The sequence below is a fragment of the Populus nigra genome, chromosome 5 (assembly GCF_951802175.1).
Source record: "Populus nigra chromosome 5, ddPopNigr1.1, whole genome shotgun sequence".
Taxonomy (NCBI): Eukaryota; Viridiplantae; Streptophyta; class Magnoliopsida; order Malpighiales; family Salicaceae; genus Populus; species Populus nigra.
Genome location: NC_084856.1, coordinates 13,024,989 through 13,048,125, shown reverse-complemented (window position 1 = coordinate 13,048,125; position 23,137 = coordinate 13,024,989). Strand labels below are relative to the sequence as shown.

Sequence of the window (23,137 nt, the reverse complement as noted above, 5' to 3'; positions counted from 1 at the left end):
GCATTTTTAATTACGATAGGTAAAACTGTGCTATCCTGTTAATTTTTTTAATTATTTATTATCTCTTCAATATATTTTTAAGAATATGCTAAAAACAAAATAAGCGGAAATTTAAAAAAAAACCCACGCCAAAATCGGAAACAAGCAGGCAGCACACTTTAACAGCTATAAATAGCCGACCTTTCTTTATACAACGAAGCTCCTCCTTCCCTCTCTCTCTCTCTCCCCCACTCCCACCGCGCCATCTACCGGAAGTTCCTTCACTTTTTCTCCATTTCCCCTTCACATACGAATAAAATACACTCACTCAATCACTCCCTAGTCCTTTCAGCATCTCTCGACTCCGATCCCATTAACAATATATAAAAAGAATTCCAAACAAAACACCAACCTCCTTTCCCTTTCCCCTCTTTTCTTTATCAAAACCAACCCATTTCTACTCTTTATCCCAAACTATACAACAATGGTAGACGTGGACCGGAGAATGACCGGCCTTAACCCGGCCCATATTGCCGGTTTACGCCGTCTCTCTGCTCGAGCCGCTGCCCCATCAACTACAACAACACTCCCTGCTCGCAACAGCCTCCTTTCTTTCTCTTCATTAGCTGATAAAGTAATAACCCATTTGCGCAATTCTGGTATCCAAGTCCAGCCCGGTCTTACCGATTCTGAATTCGCTCGATCCGAAGCTGAGTTCGGCTTCGCTTTCCCACCTGACCTCCACGCCGTCCTCTCTGCTGGCCTCCCTGTCGGCGCAGGATTCCCCGACTGGCGTTCTGCAGGTGCACGCCTCCACCTACGCGCCTCTCTAGACCTTCCTATCGCCGCTATATGCTTCCAAATTGCACGAAACACTTTATGGTCGAAATCTTGGGGCCCGAGACCTTCCGACCCGGAAAAAGCCTTACGGATCGCTAGAAATTCGCTTAAAAGAGCCCCTCTTTTGATTCCCATTTTTAACCATTGTTACATTCCTTGTCAACCATCATTAGCGGGTAACCCGATTTTCTTTGTCGATGAAAATCGGATCTTTTGCTGCGGGTTGGACCTATCAGACTTTTTTGACCGTGAATATCTTTTCCGGAGCTCGAAATCTGACCCGATTATTATAAAAAAGCAAAAGTCTGTTAGTGAGAAATCTACTGGTTTATCCAATAATCCCTCGCGGAAGAGTTTGGATACGGGTCTGGTAAACGGGTCGAGGACACCCAGATGGGTGGAGTTTTGGAGTGACGCGGTGGTGGACAGGAGAAGGAGGAATTCAGCATCGTCTTCGTCGGGATCTTCGTCGCCGGAACGGTTTTTTGAGATGCCAAGATCCGAAATACCGAGATGGGTGGGGGATTATATACAGCAAATCGGGTCGGTTTTGAGAGAAGGCGGGTGGAGGGAGTCCGACATCGATGAAATGGTTCAAGTATCAGCTTCGGGTTTCTTTGAGGGTGAAATGGTAATTTTAGATAATCAAGCAATCCTAGATGCTTTGCTTTTGAAAGTGGATCGGTTTTCGGACTCGCTCCGCAAAGCTGGGTGGAGCTCCGAGGAAGTATCGGATGCTTTGGGGTTTGATTTTAGAGCAGAGAAGGAGAGGAAACCGGTGAAAACATTATCGCCTGAACTTGTTGAGAAAATTGGGAAATTGGCTGAGTCGGTTTCCCGGTGATGATTAAAGTGACATCACAAATATATGAGTGTCTGTTTTTTATGTTTTATTTTTTTCAAGGGTTTCTCGGGGTTGGGTTTTCTTTTTTTTTTTTTTTCCAGATAGAAATGGGAAACTTGAGAAATTTATGTATATGGGGAAACGAGTTGTACTATGAATCGAAGCGACTGAAAGACTTGAAAGGGAGAAAAGAAAAGGAGAAGTTCAAATTTCTATATCATCCATGTTGTATAAATAATTAAATGAATATATATATATATATATAGCTGTTTTCTTGTTGTTCAATTTATGTTCTCTTTTCTTTGTTGTTATGAAGTAATATATGCAACTATTTTGGTGAGAGTAAAAAAAATTTTATTTAAAAATGTATTAAAATATATATATTAAAAAAATTATTTTTAATATCAATACATTAAAATAATTTATAATAAAAAAAATCTCATTTTTTTTAATATAAAAACAATTAAGCTACAAGCTTTGTTAATTTTTCAAATGGATTCCGAAAACAAGTGATGCTTATTGTGGTTGCTCATAATGTGTAGATCCTGTTTTGCTGATTATTTTTTAAAGTATTTTTTAATTAAAAATATATAAAAATAATATATATTTTTTATAAAAATATTATTTTTAATATCAGTATTCAAAATGATATGAAAATATAAAAAGTAATTTAAAGTAAAACATTAAAAAATCCCAATTTGTTTCAAAAACAACTTGAAAAAAAGAGAGGATTGTATTAAAAATATGGATATTGAATAAAGAGCTTGTGCTATATAATGGAGCTTAACCGGCTCAACTCTCTAAATCGGCATCAAGTGCACGTGTGCTCTTTATTTTTTTTTATAGAAAGAGAGACGTTACTGGGACCCATCCCTCTCTGTGTGTGTGTGTGTGTGTGTGTGTGTGTGTGTGTGTGTGTGTGTGTGTGTGTGTGTTGGAGGTGTGAGTGGGAACAAGCAGGCCTCGAATGGGAAAATGTTAGCCGTTGCCTGCTGGCCTTGTGCATTATAAAGACTTACTGTTAGAAGTTAGAACTTATCATTATCAAGGCAAACCCAGGTGTCATACTCCGGCGTCGTTTAGCCACACAAAATGTCGTTTTTGTTTTTGTTTTTGTTCTGTCTGTGTCTGTGTCTGTGGTTTACTGTTAGCTTTTGCTTTCATATTTTTCTTTTCCAGGTTAGGAATTTCTTGGGAAAGAAAAAAAAAAAAAGAAAAGAGAAAAAGGTATAGAGTGGCATACAAAAATCTTGTTTGATTTTGATACAAACCAGCAGAGGCTACCACGCGAGGGGTAAATTAGAGTAGTTTCCACTTCTTTTAAGAAGGATACAAATTTTGAGTTTTGACAGAGAAAAATTGGATGCTAGTGGTAGCATTATTTTTGCTTCTCTTGGAATTTGCGATAAAGATATTGGGTTTTCAGAGGAATTGTTTTTGCATTTTACAAAAGTGTTTTTCTAAAATAATAATTTATTTATATGTTTTTAGTTGTTTTTCACAAGCTACTATTTAAAATAATTTTTTTAAAATTAAAAAAAATATATTATTTTAATATATTTATAAAAAAATATATTTTAAAAAATAACTTCTATAACGTAAACTCCCCACTATAAGCTTTCGAAGATGTTTGCAAGTATGGTTACAGTTGCTTTTTAAAGTATTTTTTACTTCAAAATATATGGAAATGCTATTTTTTTATTTTTAAAAATTATTTTTGATATTAGTATAAAATGATTTAAAAATATTAATTTTTTAAAAAAATTAAACTTTTTTAAAATACAAAATAAAACAAGGCGTTTAAAAAGCACACAAACGACAGGGATTGTTTTTACTGTCCGTGTGTGTGTTTTTTATGGGTGGAAAATTGGGATGTGAAAGACATTGGCAGCCTGTTTTGGAAGGTAGCAGCCAGTAAAGAAATATCTAGAGTGGGGGCCTCATGATGCGTGTGGGGTCCTCAAGAAGTCCCTGAGATGGGATGGTTAAGGAGGAAGCCAAAGGTGGTCTTTCACAGTTTTCACACCCCCTTGTTTTTTTTTTGTTTTTTGCTTTTGGGGAAGGAGATGAGAGTGGTACCGTAACGTGTTGTTTTCTTTTTGTCAATGATCAATTTGTAAACACTCGGGGAAGCATCTAATCCAGGGCGGTTGCGGGTCCACATGTGGAGGAGCGTCAAGACTGGTACGGTCTCCGGCAGGGTTTTGGATTTCTAGGTCATATAATTTTGAAACTTGAGGTCGGGCAATGGGAATAGTGGCTTGAACTTTTAAGCCCTTTTTCTGTACTAAGTTGGGCCACATTTCACCTACTAGAGGTTTTCTAACTTTCATGTTATATTTGCGTTGTGTTTAATGGCTTCCCTTTTGAGGTGAAAGTGAATTTCATTGCAATCACGAATCATTGAGCTCAAAAGTCGGTTTTGTTGTGTGAATTTATGGCATATTTTCTACTAGCCTTTTCAATACTAATAATATGGTTTACTAACTTGGTCAAATTTCCATCCAAAATTATTGGGAATGCTTTCTACTTTCTCTTACTACTCTTGTGGCTTAGTTGTGTAGCATCCAATGATAATGGAGAGGGCCATCTCTTCTTGCACTTCCAAGTCCCAAAATGTTTCTATGGGATGCTGTGTATATGCGTTTCGTGACCCAAATCTCAACCGATTTTGTGTTTATTGTCATTAGGTGATGCTAATGATATGATTATTGGTACTACCAAAATTGAGAATTGATAAGAAATATAGTAAAGACAAACCATGGCCTCCCATTATTAAGCTTAGAGTGGCTGTTATCTCCAATGATGTGCCAAATGAAATGAACATGCAAGACACTTAAGGTTTTCTTATGGGTTTTCCAAAACATATATATGCAAAGCTAATGATAAATTAATTTTTTTTTTGGAGTTTCAATGATTGTGGTTGATATATCTATAGTTGTTTAGAGTTTATATAAAAATTACCTGAAGATCATATGTTTTTTTTTACTTTGAATAATTGCTTCAACGCTGAATTGTCACAAATTACAAGTTGTTCAAATGTTCAGCCTCTAATGATAATCTACACCAACCACCAGTAAGAAATCTCTCAAACCCTTTTAGAAGAAAGAGATTGATATACCTTAGAGTGCTAGCTTTTTTTTTTATGTTTTTTATGTTTCTGTATTGTACTCTACCTAGTTTAGAAAATAAGAGGTATAACATTCTATTTGTAAAGAAACCTAAAAACTCTATAAATGATAAAATATCAATTTACCCCTTAAAATAATATCACATATATTATATTAGGATAATTTTAGAAATTTACTCAATCAAATCCCTACTTGATTTTTTCTAAGTCTAGAATTGTAATCCACTGTATTAATTACATTTTAGTCCTCAATTTCAAAAAATTATTTATAATCAAGTCACACTTAATTAATCATTCTATTTTAATTTTTGATCAGTGGCTTTTATATATCTAACCCATTAGGTTTCCTTACAAGTTGATCCAAATACAAATTATAATTCTAAATAAAATAGAATTAAATAATTTAATTTATTATCAGTTCAATAATTAATTAATTTATATTTTAAGATCATGTACAATGCCTAGCGACCTATTATGATTCTCTAAATATTAAAAAAGTATAAATGATTTAACTTAACCTTTCAATGATCAATTTCTCAATGCAATTATTATCGTTTTATCAAGAATGTTTTGATTTAGATATTATAGCATGGAGTATGTCTGCTTTGTTAAATTATTTTAGTTCTCAACACTATAAACATTGATTTTTGAATAAGATTTGGAATTTTTTTTTCAAATTTCATTCCACTTTGACTAAGAATTTCACAATCAATAATATTTGAGAACATATAAAATATTTTTTTAATTCATCTAGGGTGATGAATCGTCTCTTGATTACTTACATATCTTCATATAGTTTATGTTATACCTAATATTTACTTGTTTGTTACCCTTGATTAGGATAACATGTGATCAGGATCAAATCATAACACTTCTCATATAAGATAACTTAGTGATTTCAAGTCTAAGGATCACTTACATAATTATCATGTGAGCATTTCCATAAGTATATGTAATCTCTCCATAAAAATTCTCTTATAATTCAGTTTAAAATACATGTTATCTGACAAGCACCTGTATTTGAGGATAAAGGAAAGTGAGGAAGATGTTGATTAATATAGTAAAAAAATGTATGCATACATGATGGAAAGAGAATAGGAGTTTTAAGTAGGAACTTGGAATTGGGAGAGCAATGTTACATTCGATTATTGAAGTAGGTACTTGGTAACTTATAGAAATCTTTTTTTGTCATTATTTGGTTACTCTTAATTGTGTGGTAGTTCGTATGTGAAATACAGAAGTTGATATGAGTTACTTATATAGAAAAAATATATATCGAAATGATTGATTGGTATACATCAAGGAATACTAGATTATTGGCTTTCAAATGAAAAAGCCAGATTGATTGACAATCAAGATGGATTCATCAAATTGATTGATATTTGTTAAGAAAAACTGCATTATTGCCTTCATAATGGGAAGGCCAGATTGATTGACAACCAAGATGGGTTCATCGGATTGATTGATATTCTTTAAATAATACTAGATTATTGACTTTCAAAGAAGAATGCCGAATAGAATGGTAATTAAGTTGGACTACTAGAGTAATTGATATTCATAGATTATTGACTTTCAAAGAAGAATGCCGAATAGAATGGTAATCAAGTTGGACTACTAGAGTAATTGATATTCATGATGGGATACCAGATTGTTGGATTTTATATGAAAATGTTGAGATGATTTGTTTTGTCATGAGTATTAGAAGATTTGCTTGAGAATATATGAATAAATTAAATGAGGAATTATTAAATTGTTATAAGGAATGGTTGTAATATGATCTAGATAAAAAATTTGGAATTTCTTAAAGTTTGAATAAACTATCACTTATGAGACTTCATAAGAAATGTTGATTTTATTTCAGGTATCTCATAGACTCATTAGGAGTAGTCTTTAGTTGTTATTTTTTTAGACTTAGATAATTATGGATTAGTGGGATGTATGATCAAACTTTTATGTTGTAACTATAGACATTTTATTTTTCTATGTATCCAAGAGGTTTTCAGGTTAAATTAACTAGAATTATTGACTAGCTATGATGATTTAAAAGTGTATGTTTCTTGAAACTTTGTAAAACTAAAGTCTTAAATATATATTATGCATGTAGTAGTATTTTGTGTAGAATCAATATAATTAGTTTCATACCATATAAACATATTTAATGTTAGTTGTTGTAAGGTTTGTTATTAATTATTATAATGTTTTATTATTATATTATCATTGTTATTGTGTAAACAATAGAAGTTAGAAATGTTACAGATTATTAAGAATGAATAAGGGAATGTGGAATATAATGAAATGTGATCCATGATGATTGGATTGAAATTATGGTAATGAATTTGCATGAATTTGAGAATAATGATTGTATTTGATTTTGATTGAATTGATGTCGATACTTGAGATGTTCAAAATACAAAGGACACCCTGCTGAAATTTCAACATAATTTAAAAAAAAAATTTCTTGAGTTTAAGACTCAATGAAGCTAGTTTACATGTAGAATTATAAGGTGTTACATGCATGGTTAATTATATATCATAAACAATGCTAACTTATATTAAAAAAACAAATAAATGGCATGGATAAGTTCAATTGTTTAAATAAATAGTTAAACATGTTACTATTTTATTTTAATCATTTGATAACATGTTTGTTCTGTAACTCAATTGATTTACTTGTGACGCTAATTTGTCAAAGGTCACAAGTTCGAGAATGATGTGAATACTATTCTCTTTTATTTAATTAATTTTTTTTAAAAAGCACATACAACCATTATAAAAAGAAAAACAATGCTGGCCTAGGAGCACGACATGCCTCAAGCCCACACGTCAAGGCTATTTTATAACAGGCTCACATGTTTGGGTTTCTTTTTATTGGTCCTTTGGATTTCTTTGACATTTTTTTTATATTTTTTTCTTTCAATCTCATTCTTTAATATTGGGTTTTTATTGAATTTTATCATTTAGTATTGAGTTGATTACAAATCAGTTTTTGTATTTTTTTTATCATATAATAACATAAAAAAATTAATTCAACTCAATAGAGTTTATAACCTAAATCACGAATTTGGTGGGTTGACTAAGTTGAATTGAGCTTGTTTCCTTTTCTTTTTTAGCTCTGATTTGTTTTTTTGGACTTACTCAATCAATAATCTCACATTAAGACAACTTCCATACAATTTAATTTAAGACTCGGATTAAGTAAAGAGTCGGGTCATGATTTTTAAGTTTGAACTGTTATATTAAATTTAATGAAAATGCTGAAAAAATTCTTACAATCTAGATATTATTTCTTCTATATTCCAAAATTTTATCCAAGAAACAATAAAGTACGCTACTACATAGGCAATAAAAAAATATATTGTTTTTATTTTATTATGTAAATGTGTTTTTATGTATATAATAGTGTTTGTTTGGCTATACATTAGCGTTTGCTTTTCTATTTAATCATAATTTTATTCGGGTTTGGTTTGGTTACCAAACGAAACACAATTTTTATTTTTAGACCCCACCAATAAATGAGTTTTGAGCTTAGTTTTTGAGAAGCTACTTCCACATGATTTTGTTACGCTTCTCCTCTACTTTTCATTGAGTTGCATTTTATTACCGTTGAATTTGCTACCCACAAGACTAGAATAACCTCACCCTCCTTCAACTAATCAAAATTTCAATGCTGGGCAGTTTTTGCATAAGTTAAAAATTTGACGAGACACAAGTTTTTGTATTTGTAAATTATAAAAATATACATATGTTTTAATTCTCAACAATTATTTACATAATTATAAAAATATTCCTATGTAAATTATAAAAATTTTGTTAGAGAGAATTTTTTTAATTAATGTGGTTTCATGTTCATAACCTCATGAAAACTAGAGACCTTCCTATATAAATTTTGTTCGTAACGGCATTGCAATAAGTTTAATGAGACAATAAAATTGGTATTGTAATTCACATGGTTGTTTTTATAATGGATTAATAATGAAACACACATTAATGTAATTGTAAAATAAAAAATTAATACATGTTATTTTAGATCATTTTATTACCAATATCAATTTCAACCATTATTTTAACCAAATAATTTAGATATATTTTTTGTTAAACAATTACTTCAACCATAATTTTAACTAAACACGTATTTTAATCAAAACAACAACAATTAAAAATGATTTTTTTTTTTTTCAGATTATAATCACAAAAGTTATGATAATACTAAACACACTTAGAGTCTTGCTGTGAACAAGCTTTCATGGTGGCTGGTCAAATTTATATTATCATTTATTTACCTTAATATTTACAAGTCTGGGGTTTTTTTGCCATATATTTTTTTTTGGACTCTTTTATTAGTTTAGTTTGGGGATGCCAAATGAAAACTCCCTAGTTTTTATGTCCTGAAACATTAAAATTAGAGATTTAAAAACTACTCAAGACTGCTAGTTTAGCATCGTTTTATAAAGACTTTCAACCAGGTTCCTCTCAAATGGTTGCTTCTTACAATTATGGTCCATCTTACTTTGCTTCATTCCTAGTCTTATTCATGCATGTTCCTCGCCTTGGTTCCCCTCCCCCAGCCGCTCCCCAGATCCATATATATATATATATATATATATATATATATATAAAGTTGACGAAGTCTTGTAAGATTGGAAGTAATTACGTTAAAAACTATATTTTAAAATATTATTTTACTTAAAAATATATCAAAATAGTACATATAAACGATACAGAAATGTAAAAATAATAATTTAAAACTAAATGAAATTCAAATTTTTTTAGAAATAAGGTTGGATGATAATCCTCTTCACGGATTCTTTTCCTTCATTCCCACATGGGGAATTCCATTTTTAACAACTAATAATTAAATTCAAACCTGACAAAACTACTACTATACGAACGGGCCACAGCAAGAAAGCACACAGCATCCCAAGCACAGGCAATTAATGCACCCCCAACGGTCACTGCCCCTGCCACCGCCTCCGACACCACCACCACCACCTCTTCTTGGAAACCCTTAATACTATATGACTTGTAGCACATGTGAGCATCTTCTTTACAGAAACCAATGGTAAACGTACGATGTTGCATGGGCCCTCCTTCATGGATCTCAAAAGGAGCATGGGCTTATGTCTTCACTAGTAGTCATGTCTCTAGATCCAAAGACAACATATAGATCGAGGGATTGTTGTAATTGCTAACAAGGTATGCTTCTATTATTGATGTTTTTTTAATTTATTGATTTTTTTCTGAATATAAAATCATTTAAGGAAATGATTTAATCTCAACTGAGGCTTCAAGATGCATATTAGGAAGAAGAAAACAGAAATTAAGTAACTGTATGTCCAGTGGGAAGGGGGTGGTGGAGGCCTATCTTGTCCTTGGAAGAGTACCTCGAATTGGCCATGGATTGTTGCTTCTGTCATCCAGAGGGAGACAGGAGCAGCTTTGATTCAAAGATCTCAAGTCCAGAGATATTGCAAGAGGGAAAGAAAAAGGGGGATAGTGACCACTCGTTGACATGGAGGGGGGAGGGTGCCTTGGACTATAGTGAAATTGTGGCTGTTACTAGCTTGACATTACTAGCTTTACATCTTGCGCAATATTGCGGGAGAATCTTTAATTATATAATATGATCAAAATAAGTATTGGGAAGAGTTTGTAAGATTTAAATCTTGAAAGAGAAAATGCATTTTTCAAGTCTAAGCCTCAATTCCTTATTTATGTTTTTTTTTTTTTATGAAAAATATCTTCTTTTTTTTTTATCAACAACATTGTTTAAAATAAATCCCAGATGATTCTAATAAAAATTTATGAGAATTTAAATAATTTAAATAAAAAAGTGAAAAATTTATTTCAGGAGGTGAGACTCCCATTTCCTTGTGAACATGATTTTTTTTATTAGTTGCATTTCTTAACAAAAATTCATTATAATATAAAAAAGTTTTTTTAAAAAAAAAGTCTTCATAGTTTTTAAGTAACTATATGAAAAACAAAATCAAAGAATGACTAATTCATGAAAACCATATAATCGTAACAATTAAAAGACTAATTAATCCCCATTGAATATTGGACAATTTTTTATAATTTATTGCATATTAGATTTATATATAATTGCTTAAAAAATGATTGTAAATATAAGAAAAAAGATATAATTTCATTTTAAAAGTATCATATATTCAGATGATTTGTTAAATAGCGTTGAAATTATTATTTTAAATAATACAAAAGTTTTATGGGTTGAGGAGGCCAAGCTCACGTGCATGATTTTAGAAGGGAAAAGGGCAAATGCGAGTGAACCTAGACTAAGTTCATGCCTTTATACCCATTTACATTGAGCGGACGACATTTTGTTTGTTACAACAATTTTCCTGCTACTTCCGGTGGTTGAAAATCAAGTTGATGATTTTTTACCCTCAAAGCTCATTTTTCATCTTGTTTTGACTAAAAAAAACCATCTAAAACATTCTAGAAACTTAAATTATCTCATCTGAAACCCAAAATAACTTTTAAAATAAAAAATCAATCTAGATTTAAAAAATATATATGAGCTCCGATCTACTTTTCCAGTATGGTTGAGGGGCAAAGCCACCACTTTTGAATTTTTCTCTCCAAAACAAACTCATTAACATCAAGTTTAACCTCTTTTTAGTTGAAATGTGGTCTATCAATTTTTTTCTCTTTATTCTCAAAACACATGACTGAAAGTGAAGAAAATAAAGTTAAAAGACTTAAGAAAAAAATTTAAGGACTAAGTTATGAGAAAACAAAAACATAAGGGATAAAATTTAGCTCTTCTACATCAATATAGCACTACGGAGACGTGAATGGTGCAACTATGTCTAGAGGCACAATAAAACATCATTTTGATTTGGTATATTTACTAAATAAGTGGCCCGTGCTATGCCTTAGACTGATTTATTTTTTTTTCCGACTTAAAAAAAGATGCCAAGTCAATGTAAATGTTCTTTAAAAAAATCTAGTCATTGACTTGATTGGGTTTAAAAAGCTCAATAAATTTAATAATATGATTAGATAAGAAGTTATCAACTAAAATATTCAATAATGATTCAATACAATAGATGAATGTTAGTCAGTATTATAAAAATATATCCTTATAATATTTTTAAAAGATCTCAATGATCTTACTTGTTAATAAAATACAAATTAAATGAGGATGACATAATCACATAGAAATAAAAAAAATAAAAGAAATTCTAAATCTAAATTCCAAGTAAATAAAATGTTGAATGATGAAACTAAAAAAAAAATTAAAAAGAAAAAATAAATTGACTCAAGTTTATCCAAGTTAGCACGCTAAATCCATGACCTAGTTGTCAAACCAGAATAACCCCGTGGGAAGAAAATTGAATAAGATTATGAAATTGAATTTGCAAACCAACCTAATATTAAGGGGAAAAATGAAAAAAAATAATTTAAAAGCAACGCAAAATAAAAGACCCAAGTCAACCTTGGTGAATTTGTTGAATTTATGACCCGATATATGAAATTGGAATAACCTAATAGAAAAAAAATATCAATTTCTAACCAACCTAATGCTGATGGATGAAATTAAAATATATATATATAATTTTAAAAAGTGACCTAAAAAGACCAAATCAACTCGGTCTTATCTTCCAAACCCATGATATGAGTCATGAGACTAGATTACACCATAAAAAATAAACCTAAAAAAAATAGTTATGTCAAATTCTCAACCAACCAAAATAATTAGGGATAAAAAAATTTTTAATAAAAAAAAATAAAAAAAAAAGATCACCATAATAGAGGTTACAAGATGCATCCGACACCGCCCAGATAGGTAGTGTTGGAAGGCATGACAACGCTGCACGCACCATTTATTTGTTGGGGCTTGCATGGCACGCACCAACTATTTTTCTATTTAAATTATATATATATCTTGATCCCACATGGAAATTACTAAAAAAAAACTAAAATGAAATGACAAAAACACCCCTATAAATAAACCCAACAAAGTTTAATTACAAGGGTTATTTAAGTCATTGTAACAGGTAAAAAGATTGAAAAGTACAAAGAAAACCCCTTTACCCAAGGTTTTTTTTTTTTTTTTTTTATGGGCTGTGTGAAAACTTATATGCAAATGAGGTGGACAAAAGTTTGCCTTGACCTGAACATTTATGAAGTTATGTGTCTCCCAAAAATGCTTTGATGTGCAGCGCATCCGCTTTTTGCTTACACATGTCCACCATGTCACCACACAAGTATTTTTCCTTATCTTGAGCACACATAATTACCTATAGTATAAAACGTGTGGCTATTTTACTGTATATATTTTTACTGTTCCTTCTCTTATATTTCACTGTAATTTGTAATGGTAAGATTTTAGAAAATTTTTAATTTAATTCTGGAACTTTAATGTGATGCAATTGAGCCCAAATTAAAGCCTAATTGAATATTATTTTTGGTTAAGGATTGAATTGAAAGTCAGGGAACTAAAGTGCAAAATAAAAATGACATGGGTGGCACGTTCAAATTTATTTGTAAAATATTTTTTTGTCTTCTATATTTTTTTGTTATAAAGTGACCGATTCTTTGCATTTTTAACAATTGAATTTTGGTAATAAACTTCATTTTCATTGTCTTTCAGTTTTATCTTTTAGTCTTAGTGGGTGAGAAGAGAGAGAGAGAAAGAAAGAGGAAGGTTGAATTCCAACCTAAAAAGAGAAATGTTATTTTTTCGATTATGACCATTAAAACAACATGGCCACTAAATCGTTAAATATTTGTTCTAAATGGTTCCATATAATGAAGAAAGTTTGATTTAACTATTTTAATCTAAATGGTCCCGGATTGACCCGTCAGGTCAGGCCGGGTTTCAAAACTATGCTACAAACTCTTTGTTTATGTCTATCATAAACAAAACATAACTTCTTATTAAACTTATAGAACTTATTGTCTATAAATTTAAGGCTTTGTTGTATCCTAAAAGTATATTGTTTTAACCCTGCAGCAAATATAGTGGAGATAATTAATACCTTAAACATAGTAATCTTCATGCCTCAAAGCCTGTTTGCTATACTCGTTGACATTACACTTCCAGCCATTTTCTTCTCTATACTTTGGTTTTTTAACATAATAATAGTGTTAGAGAATAATATAAATTATATTTTAAAATTTTATTTAAAAACTTCAACTTTTAAACTGAGATAATTTCTTGACATGATATCAGAACTTTTATGACCAAATTATTACGAGTTTAAATCTCACAACCCTCATTCTCTTTTCTAGTTAAAATCTAATTAATAGCATAAAGCAAACCTATATAAATTTCAAGCTCAAAAAGCTTATATATACGAGAATAATATAAATCATATAACATGCATGGATTTCCAAAATCTTGTATAAAGCTCTATACTGTAAAAGAAGCAGGATTCACTGCTCGCTGCTCCAAATAATGGCTGTACAAACTCCTGTGCAAATAAAAACCGACCATGTTCAGAATCTTATACCGAACGAAGAACTTGGCTTTCTTCCTTCTTTTCTGAAATCTTCGGAGGAGACCTCATCACCTTAACACGAAATGTTGCCTGCACATGGAAGCTCACTATGTTTTGTCACATAGAATTTATTTGGAAACACATTCTATTGCAGGGGACATGCTAGGACCAGCATATGTTGGTTTTGGTTCCTAAATTGCATTTGGAATATGGATTTAATCTGATTTCAGAAGAAAAGCTATGAACAGGGCAGGGATTATTTGTCACCTTCTTGTCCGAGCCAAACTCAATCATATCTGATGGATGGAATCGGGCAGGAAAGTTCGGAGTTGCCCTATACCGTCTCCCTTCATTACTGCACATGTACAAGATTTTAGTCTTACAGAATAACTCCATGTTAATATATGAAATACAGGAAGATATATCTTGATTTCCTCAACTTACTCTGTGATAAAGGTACCATGCTCACTCCGCAAATCAATTAGGTAAAATGCACCATTTTTACAAGAGATACGAGCATGCATTTCTGAAACCTGACATTAAAAATTACAGGAAGGACAGTTTTTTTTTCAACTTCAATGGAAAAGAACCTTACAGCTACACTTTTGCTATTCATATCGAAATAAGTTTTCCAAGGTAATCTAAGAACTCTGTAGGCATATCAGGCCTGTATTACCTCAGGTGCAGGTATCACTATGGCCATTCCCGGAAATTCATCATGTGACACACTCCTGCAACCACAACACAGCATCAAAAGAAGTGTCATGTGCCAATGATTGCGGACTGATGATGAAGCCATCCACAGAGTTGAAAGTGGTCTTTTGTGATTAAATTAAATTGAAATGCATACCCAACCACACAGGGTTTGTTCTCATCCCTACTTAAACCAATAGGTTGTGAAGCAACAGCCTCATTTCCACATGGTAAAAGAAACCACCTACAGAACAAGGAAGATTGATAATGAAAAAGTGGTTGCATCATTAGATTATCAGCCAAAAAGAAGATTCAAGGCGTTATGTTCCAAGAAGATTGACAAGGCACATAACACGTACTCTCCGTTAAGAGCACGCTCTAGAGCATCATCATCTTCAAACCATCTTCGCAACTGGTCATTGGCCTAACGAATTGAACAATCACACATTAGATTCCATCACATATCAGAATCTTCTAATTTCAAGAATAAGATACAATGAGCAACACTTGAAAATAGATTTCATGCTGCAAAGGCAACATACTTTGTCTGAGAGTCGGCAACTTAGAGACCTGCCTTCAAGTTTGGAACTGCGAAAGAAAATCAGATTTCCAGTTGAGTTAAAAGAGAGTAACATAAGAAAAGGTACAATAAATGAGAAGATTATTCTTACAGAAGGAAAGAATTCTTCATTTTTTCTCAATTCTAACAACCATACGGATTTATTTTACCACTTGTTTTTCTAGAATCCCTCATCTGTGTGATACTTCTTTCTCACTCCCAATGCTTAAAGATATCTTTTAGGATCATGAACTACCCATTAGCCCATAGCTCTAAAACGCTCACCACGTAAATGCTTTAAATTTTCAGAGTCCAAAACAGAGTAAAATAGCATGCTAAAGCTCTTCATTGTGAAAACCGAATTACAGATGAGAGGCAACATATGACCTCTAATATGCTATAAGTTTCTACAATCACAAGAAAATCACGTGAACCAATAATTTATCATCTAACGGGTTTTCAATAGATTAAGTTTGCTGTAACAAATGTATATAATAAATATCTGAGAACAAAATTGACTAACTAGAAAAGACTGAGTTTTCAAGTTTGAACCTATTTCCGCCCAAGACCCAATTGAGCATCACAGGCATTGCTATGTCAACGAAAAATCTGCCACCAACTCTTCCTGGGTGAGGTATCCGAAACTTTGTCAAGAACTGAAAACCAGGTCAAAAGGCATCATGGTTATGGACGAAAAATTCAGACTGCTATTTTAGTTTTTCTAACATGTAATCAACAAAGACACCTACCGACAGTGGACCAAGCCCTACACCCAGATACGCCTTGTATGTTGAAGCCATAATTGCCGCCATTCTTGCCATTCCATGGATAATGGCAACTCGGAGTCTTCTAGCATTCTCATAGCTGTGGAAAGAAGCAAGTGTGAGTTAACTAAATAAAGCTATTGGTTAAAAAAAACCCATCATATATATTTATACACACAAAACATCGTGTCAGTCAGAATCTGAATATAGATCAATCCATGCTAACAAGTGTCCTAAATTCTAATGTACTAAATAGCATGCAACATCCTGCAAACTATTCAAATTAGAGGATCTTCCATGGTGAGTGGCAACATCATAATCTAAGAAAGAGAGACGCAAAAAATGGCAGGGAAAATAGTTTATAAATGCATAGTTTTTGTAAGTTAACATTGTTTACCCATGATACATCATAGTCTGTTCACATAAAGCTTTGCATACTTTTACACTGAAGATACTTTCCAGAAAACTAGAATAGGAATTTCCTGAAGATTAAGATTCAAATATAATCGGATGATTTCTTTGAGATAAATGCATTTCAAGGATCAGCAAATTGTTCCCTAGATAAAGTCTGTTTTTTGATGAGATGACTACCAAATAATACAGATCTGTTGCATGCACAGGTACACAATACACTCAACATACTTATTTTTTAAGTGGATTTTTCCGTGGTCACTACTTAAGGGGTACAAAACTCAAGACTATTTTGAACAAAGCCTTAAGCTCAAAATTCTGAGATGCATTCCAAATGTCCACAGGAATGATTTCCACTTCATCTCCGATTCTCATATCAGGACATTATAACAGCCTCGAAATTTAAGCATTTTCAAATTATTTTAAAAATAACTAACATGTTACCTCCTTAGTGATGAAATAACATCAACAGAGGTTCCTGATTCAACACTTTGTTTCCATGCTTTATCAAGCTCCAATGCAAGTTGGTAGCTATCCTGCCATATTGAAATATGGAGTTCATTTAGGTGTATTTTTGAGATTGTTCATTTGACTCATTTATTTATGTGAGAAAAGAAAATTGTGATGTCTAGAGGATGTAGAGCGATAAATGTTTTTCAGCAAAGAAGACACAAACCAAAATTCTGGAAGCATTAGAGAATTACACAGGAGGCCAATGTTAATATGTGATACAATCCTTGGCAATGTTTACATATTTGAAGGTAAAAACTACAAGTGAAAGCATCGGTCCAGATTCACAATTAGGATCAAACAAAGAGAAATTACGGTATACCTCAATGGCCATGCATCCCCCTTGACCCATATTCGGTTGCATGGCATGGACAGAATCCCCAAGCAAGGTCACACGACCCCTTCCCCAAGTAAGAATGGGTTCCCTGTCATATATATCACGTCGAAGAATGGCATCTTCATCTGTGGCCAGTATCAAATCTATCACATTATCACACCAACCCTCAAATATTTTCAACAGCCGATCCTTTTTACCTGCCGAAATATCAATCAGCAAGATAACATTGGAAACTGACATTAGAAATTGATAAAAAACTTTCACCACAGTGAACAGTAAAAGGACAAATACTTGAAATATAACTTGAGCAACATACAACAAAATATTATTTATTTCCCAAAACCCTCTTTCTAAAAGGAAGGCCTTCCTGTTGTAAATTTACCAAGCAGTTAGCATCTTCATAACAGAACACATTCCACAATCATTTTTGCTAACAACACAAGTTGCTATAGTATGACAAGCATATTTTAGCCTTATTGCTTTCAGTTTATGACTTCTCAGTTGAATGCATAGACTTTTGTCAGATGCAACCATTTGTGCTTTTTAAAAAGGAGTTATATGAATTTGAATGATCAATTGTGTTGTCATGCCAAACACAAATATGTTGCATGAAATTAATTTTATTTCTATTGAACACTAAAAGCTGATGTTTCAACTGTATAAATTTGTCAATAAAATTTCCTGTTCAGAGCATGCTTATAATGGATCTGGAGCATCAGAAATGTATCTACCACGGGGGCCATCCATGCCACCAGGTTGTTCCTTGTGAAATGCATACCACTGCATCTTTCCAGCACCCACATCTGAAGACACGAAGTATTGTTTGTGACCCAAAAATACACGATACCTTCAGGGAAAAACTCAAAGTAAGCATCTAGACCAAACACAATTCAACTAATACAAAATGTAAACTCCACTAAATCCTAACTAGGTAAACTGTGACAGAAAAAAAAGCGGCATTTGGTGGAAAGTTGGTATGCAATGAAATGAAACATACCCAACAGTCTCGATATCGACAGGCACAAAATCTGCTATACCAGTATAACATGTATAGCCTGAGTACACTGCTTCCTTGGGTCCAAATAAGTTCTTCCTCACCTGTGCACAAGACAAACATAAGAAATTCAAAATCACACTGAAGTGCATAGCTCCAGAACACTAGAGACTGCACGTGTAACAGAACTTTCATACACTCTACTTCAATTGTGGCAGTTGGCTGGTAGCATTGTTTGAGATCATTCAAAAGAGAATTTTTATCTTTTATAAAATCTGGTTTCATAGGGATAATGAAAGTACTTGACATAGTAATACCTTTGACCATATTCCATCAGCACCCACTAGGAGATCACCTTCAAATTGTTGTCCATTCTCGAGCACCACAGTCATCTAAACTTGTAAATTTTAAAAGAACAATTAAATGAATGTGCAAATTCAAGAAGCAGACAAGATGCTTTTAAGTAACAAACCAGCAAGTCAAATGAATATTTGGTTGAGCAAGAAACGAAAACCAGAAAGAACTCTCATTGAGGGAAGATTTTGCCAAAAGGACAATCTTCAACAAATCAGCAGTTCATACTACCTTATTCCCATCATCCTGAAAACTAACAACATTACTATCATTAAGAATCACATCATCTCCAACTGCACGAGCTAGGATCTGTTGCAAAGTCATTCGGCTAATAACTCTCGTGACAGGAAGCCCTCTTTCTGCTGCTGGAGTGAAGGTATCAAACTTGACATACCTGATACCATTCTTCATTCAATGTCAATTGAAGCTAACACTTACATCAGACAGGGCATCCAAAAACAATAAATTTCTGAAACGGCAATTTTTGTTAATAACACACTTTTCTTCAATTCTATAAACTGCAAGTGGTCCATGTCTACCAATAATCATTTTTTTAATAGTACAAGACTTTGCTTAGAAATTCACATCGTCAATTGACGCCAAAATATGATGATCACATAAGTATTATTGGCAAACTTCCCTAGCGTACCAAAGAAAGAAAAAGAAGTTTCAGTTTCAGAAGCATTAAGCTGGAAATAAAATAAAGGTTGGATTGTTTTTTTAAGCTAACTATCCAATTCTAGTTGATTAAAAGGAAATTCATAACACCAAAACAAATACAAACAGAACAAGCTTGGGATATAGCCAAATGAATCTCAATACTTTTAAATGAAATTCATTCACTGTCACTGTTTTTGGATCATGTGAGCGTGAATAATCATAGCTTTCAACCTTCACGATTATCTAAAATCCGCATACAAGTGAAATTGTGAGTCAAAAGATGCAAAATTTATCCTCATATATCAGTTTCACATTTTTAAAGTGTTCAAAACTTAAGTTGCCAATCGCCAAGCCCATAAACTTCAACTGCAACTATAAAAACAATGCCAGCAGAAAGAAAAACAAACCAAGTAATTTCATCAAATTCCATCACCATGGATGCAGCAAACCACAACTACCAAGGTTCAATTTCTTTAAACATAACCAAAAGGACCATAAACGTAAGATTGGGAGGGCCAACCACAAAGCTATAAACTAAAAATGAAAACAAATACCAAACGAAGGGAAAACAAGCAAGGACATGCATATAGGATTAAAGGTTGGAAACAACATACCAAGTACCAGAAACCCCATCAACAAGTCCATTAATCCTATCACCCGTGATACAGCCAGCTCTCAAAACCTCTTCAGCAACCTCTAAATCAATAGCTTCCAAAGCAGCTAATGCATTGCTCTGTATCTGAATTGGACCTCTATATTGTCCTTCTCCTCTTACCGCACTCAAATCCTTCTCAAAAACCATCACCTCAAACCCTTTCCTTTTTGCTGCCAACGCAAAAACCAGCCCTCCAATTCCACCTCCAGCAACAAGAACCTTTAACTTCCTTCGTTCTGACTGTTTCCCTCTTGATTCACTCACAGCAGGTGCCTCGGTCACTACAGCATTCACATGTTTCAATTTCTTAGCACTACTTGTCTTGGTTTTGAAGTTGTAGTTATAGTGCGTGGAAGACGAGAATTCTACGGATGAGTTGCTAAAGATTGGAACTGGAAAGTGGGTTCTTGAGAAAACAGCCGTTGGAGTGTTGCAAAACAAAGTTGAAGATGCCATTTTTCCTAAGTCTTTCTTGTTCTGTATTTACCGGGACTGTTCAAAACAAAGATTAAAATGTGTACGGACACTAATATCTGCAGATGTTATGCTATTACTCTTTTTGATGCCAGTAGCTTGCCTTTGAGAAGGGAAGTGTTTTTTTTTTTCTTGTTAAAAATTGGTGGGGTTCGAGAGATTATGAGCCAGTCCATGATGTTTGAAGCAACAAATATGGAACACCAATCCCATAGATTGTTAAGCCATGTGTCACTTCCATGTAGAGTATCTTTGACAATGAAATTAGATACAGCTCAAACTAAGCGTAAACTTTATGAGCTGGAGCTCCTGCAACTTGTGTTGTTTTTTTTTAAAAAAAAAAAACAAATTGTTTTGAGTACAGATTTTTTACTATTTATAACAAAAAAAACGTATCAATGTAATAAATGATGCAATATATTGGGCATGTAAAAAAAGTATTTAGGAGTAGCAGTACAAATTTGGTTATGTTGTTATTATGAAGACAATATTGATTGGACTACATTAGTCATGACAACTCAACTTGTATTGTATTTGATATGCATTGAACTGGAATGCACTGGACAATTTTTTTTGTTTTATGCTTTTTAGACACTGGATGGGGCGATCAACTCGGGACTTAGACCACTTTGGGTTTAAAAAATAAAGAAAAATTAATTTGATTTGACCCGATTAAAAATCTAGGTCAACTTGCGATCCAATCAACCTAAAATAAACATGAGTAAAAAATTTATTGATTTTTTTTAATTTTTTTTATCAAAACGAGGTTGTTTTAAATTTTTTTATTTGGATCAGCTCGAGTTGACTCTCTCGACTCATGTCGTAGATCTTGTTTTAGGTTGACTTGCAAGTCAAGTTTTTAAACTATGATAATAACTATTTTTATACATACATTGACTTGGGTAAACCCGGGCTAACCCTCTTGATCGGCGACCCAAGTCTGGTCCTAGATCAATCCTCAAGTTGGGTTTTAAAACTATAATAATAACCATTTTTATCCTTACATTGACCTTGATCAGTAGCCAACTTGAACTGTGACCCGAGTCTTGCCCTAATTTGACTCTCAATTCAAGTTTTTAAACTATGATAATAATCACTTGTATCCTTAAGTTTACTTGGATTAATGGCCAACTCGACATGTGACCTGGGCTTTATCCTAAGTCAACCCTCAACTTAGATTTTTAAAATTATAATAATAATTATTTTTGTTCCTATACTGACATGAATCAACTGGGTTAATCCTTGTGAAGAGAAGTGGTCAAGCTTGTCCTACTCCTTTTTATGGAACAAAAATTCCTTACTAGAATATCCTTGAACAGGACACAAATAGATTTTTATATTATCAAAAGATGCACCAAATAACTTCACAAAAAAATTATCATGTCCAAATCTATCTTTTTTATATTATCAAAAGATGCACCAAATAACTTCACAAAAAAATTATCATGTCCAAATCTATCTTTGTCCAACGTACCAAATACTATCTAAGAGAATGAGTTTTAGGTAGTATCTAGTTACTAGCTAGGACAAAAAACATAAAAACAATGTAGATATAAATGTGTTTGGTTAAAGAATTAGAGATCATAAATATAAACTAAATATGTTCATAAATAATTTTAAAGTGAATTTTTATACTTTCAAAACAGGAAATACAAAAAAGACATGTCTCTAAAGATATATATTTTTTAATTTTTATCCATAAAATATCATCGTAAAATCTCTCAATCCCAAAAATTATCTAGCTAAAGCATGTAAACATAAAAAATAATTATTATAATAATTTTTAAACCCGACCTAGTATAAGGCCTAGGTCATAGAATTGAGAGGGTTAATTCGAGTTGATCCATTTTTTAAAATAATCAAAATGACATCATTTTGAACAATTTTTTTTTAAAAAAAAAGGTCTTCAAGTTTTTTATTTGAGATTTGACCTGAGTTACCTATGTAGTGGGTCGACTTAGGTTTTTGAGTCGGTCACGCTGACTCAATCATTTCTCTGTTTTTTCTTAAATCCGAATTGGTCGAAGCCCTAGATTAGATTTTATAACTATGATTATTATATTATTATTAATTTTAATACTTAATATGAATTAAAATAAAATAAATTATATGTAATTATTTTTAAAAAAATATATAAGTTTGACGGTAATATATATTATGAATAAATATTTTTAATTATTTATTTTGTTTTTTCATGATCAAATAAATATCTAAAGATAATTATTTTGTTTTAAAAATCACCACTAAACAATTTTATTTTTATTTTGATTTTTTCTTATCTTGAAATACTAAAGCCATGAAAAATGAATAATATGTTAACGTGCTGCATTTGGTCACTTGAAAGAAATATCAACTAAAAGAATTAATTAAGCATAGAAGAGCATATGCCATACAATGTTTTATAATAATAATAATAATTATTATTATTATTATTATTATGAAAGTGTGATCTTTTGGTGAATAAAA

General features: G+C 32.2%; 2 protein-coding genes across 2 annotated transcripts; one reads left to right on the top strand and one right to left on the bottom strand.

Annotated features, from left to right (window-relative positions):
- The first annotated feature begins 205 nt into the window (after nucleotides 1–205).
- On the top strand, nucleotides 206–1,948 carry LOC133693803 (uncharacterized). The gene has a single exon (XM_062115123.1). The coding sequence runs from the start codon at nucleotides 464–466 to the stop codon at nucleotides 1,661–1,663; it is 1,200 nt and encodes a 399-aa protein (XP_061971107.1). The 5' UTR covers nucleotides 206–463; the 3' UTR covers nucleotides 1,664–1,948.
- Nucleotides 1,949–14,086: 12,138 nt separating this feature from the next.
- On the bottom strand, nucleotides 14,087–20,842 carry LOC133693423 (zeaxanthin epoxidase, chloroplastic-like). The gene is made up of 16 exons (XM_062114635.1): nucleotides 20,157–20,842; nucleotides 19,114–19,276; nucleotides 18,846–18,920; nucleotides 18,532–18,632; nucleotides 18,266–18,381; nucleotides 17,520–17,731; nucleotides 17,132–17,223; nucleotides 16,262–16,376; nucleotides 16,065–16,168; nucleotides 15,496–15,541; nucleotides 15,313–15,377; nucleotides 15,111–15,197; nucleotides 14,937–14,991; nucleotides 14,705–14,793; nucleotides 14,528–14,615; nucleotides 14,087–14,350 (listed from the first exon to the last, which is right to left on the bottom strand). Exons 1-16 carry the CDS (start codon nucleotides 20,651–20,653, stop codon nucleotides 14,267–14,269), a joined length of 1,989 nt encoding a protein of 662 aa, XP_061970619.1. The 5' UTR covers nucleotides 20,654–20,842; the 3' UTR covers nucleotides 14,087–14,266.
- Between the last annotated feature and the right edge of the window lie 2,295 nt (nucleotides 20,843–23,137).

Coding starts and splice junctions, on each gene's coding strand:
- LOC133693803 (XM_062115123.1), top strand. CDS start 464: ATGGTAGACGTGGACCGGAGAATGACCGGCCTTAACCCGGCCCATATT.
- LOC133693423 (XM_062114635.1), bottom strand. CDS start 20,653: ATGGCATCTTCAACTTTGTTTTGCAACACTCCAACGGCTGTTTTCTCA. Junction 17,224..17,519: donor GGGGATGCATGGCCATTGAG/GTATACCGTAAT, acceptor TCAATATGGCAG/GATAGCTACCAACTTGCATT. Junction 16,377..17,131: donor GTTATTTCATCACTAAGGAG/GTAACATGTTAG, acceptor TTCTTTCCACAG/CTATGAGAATGCTAGAAGAC.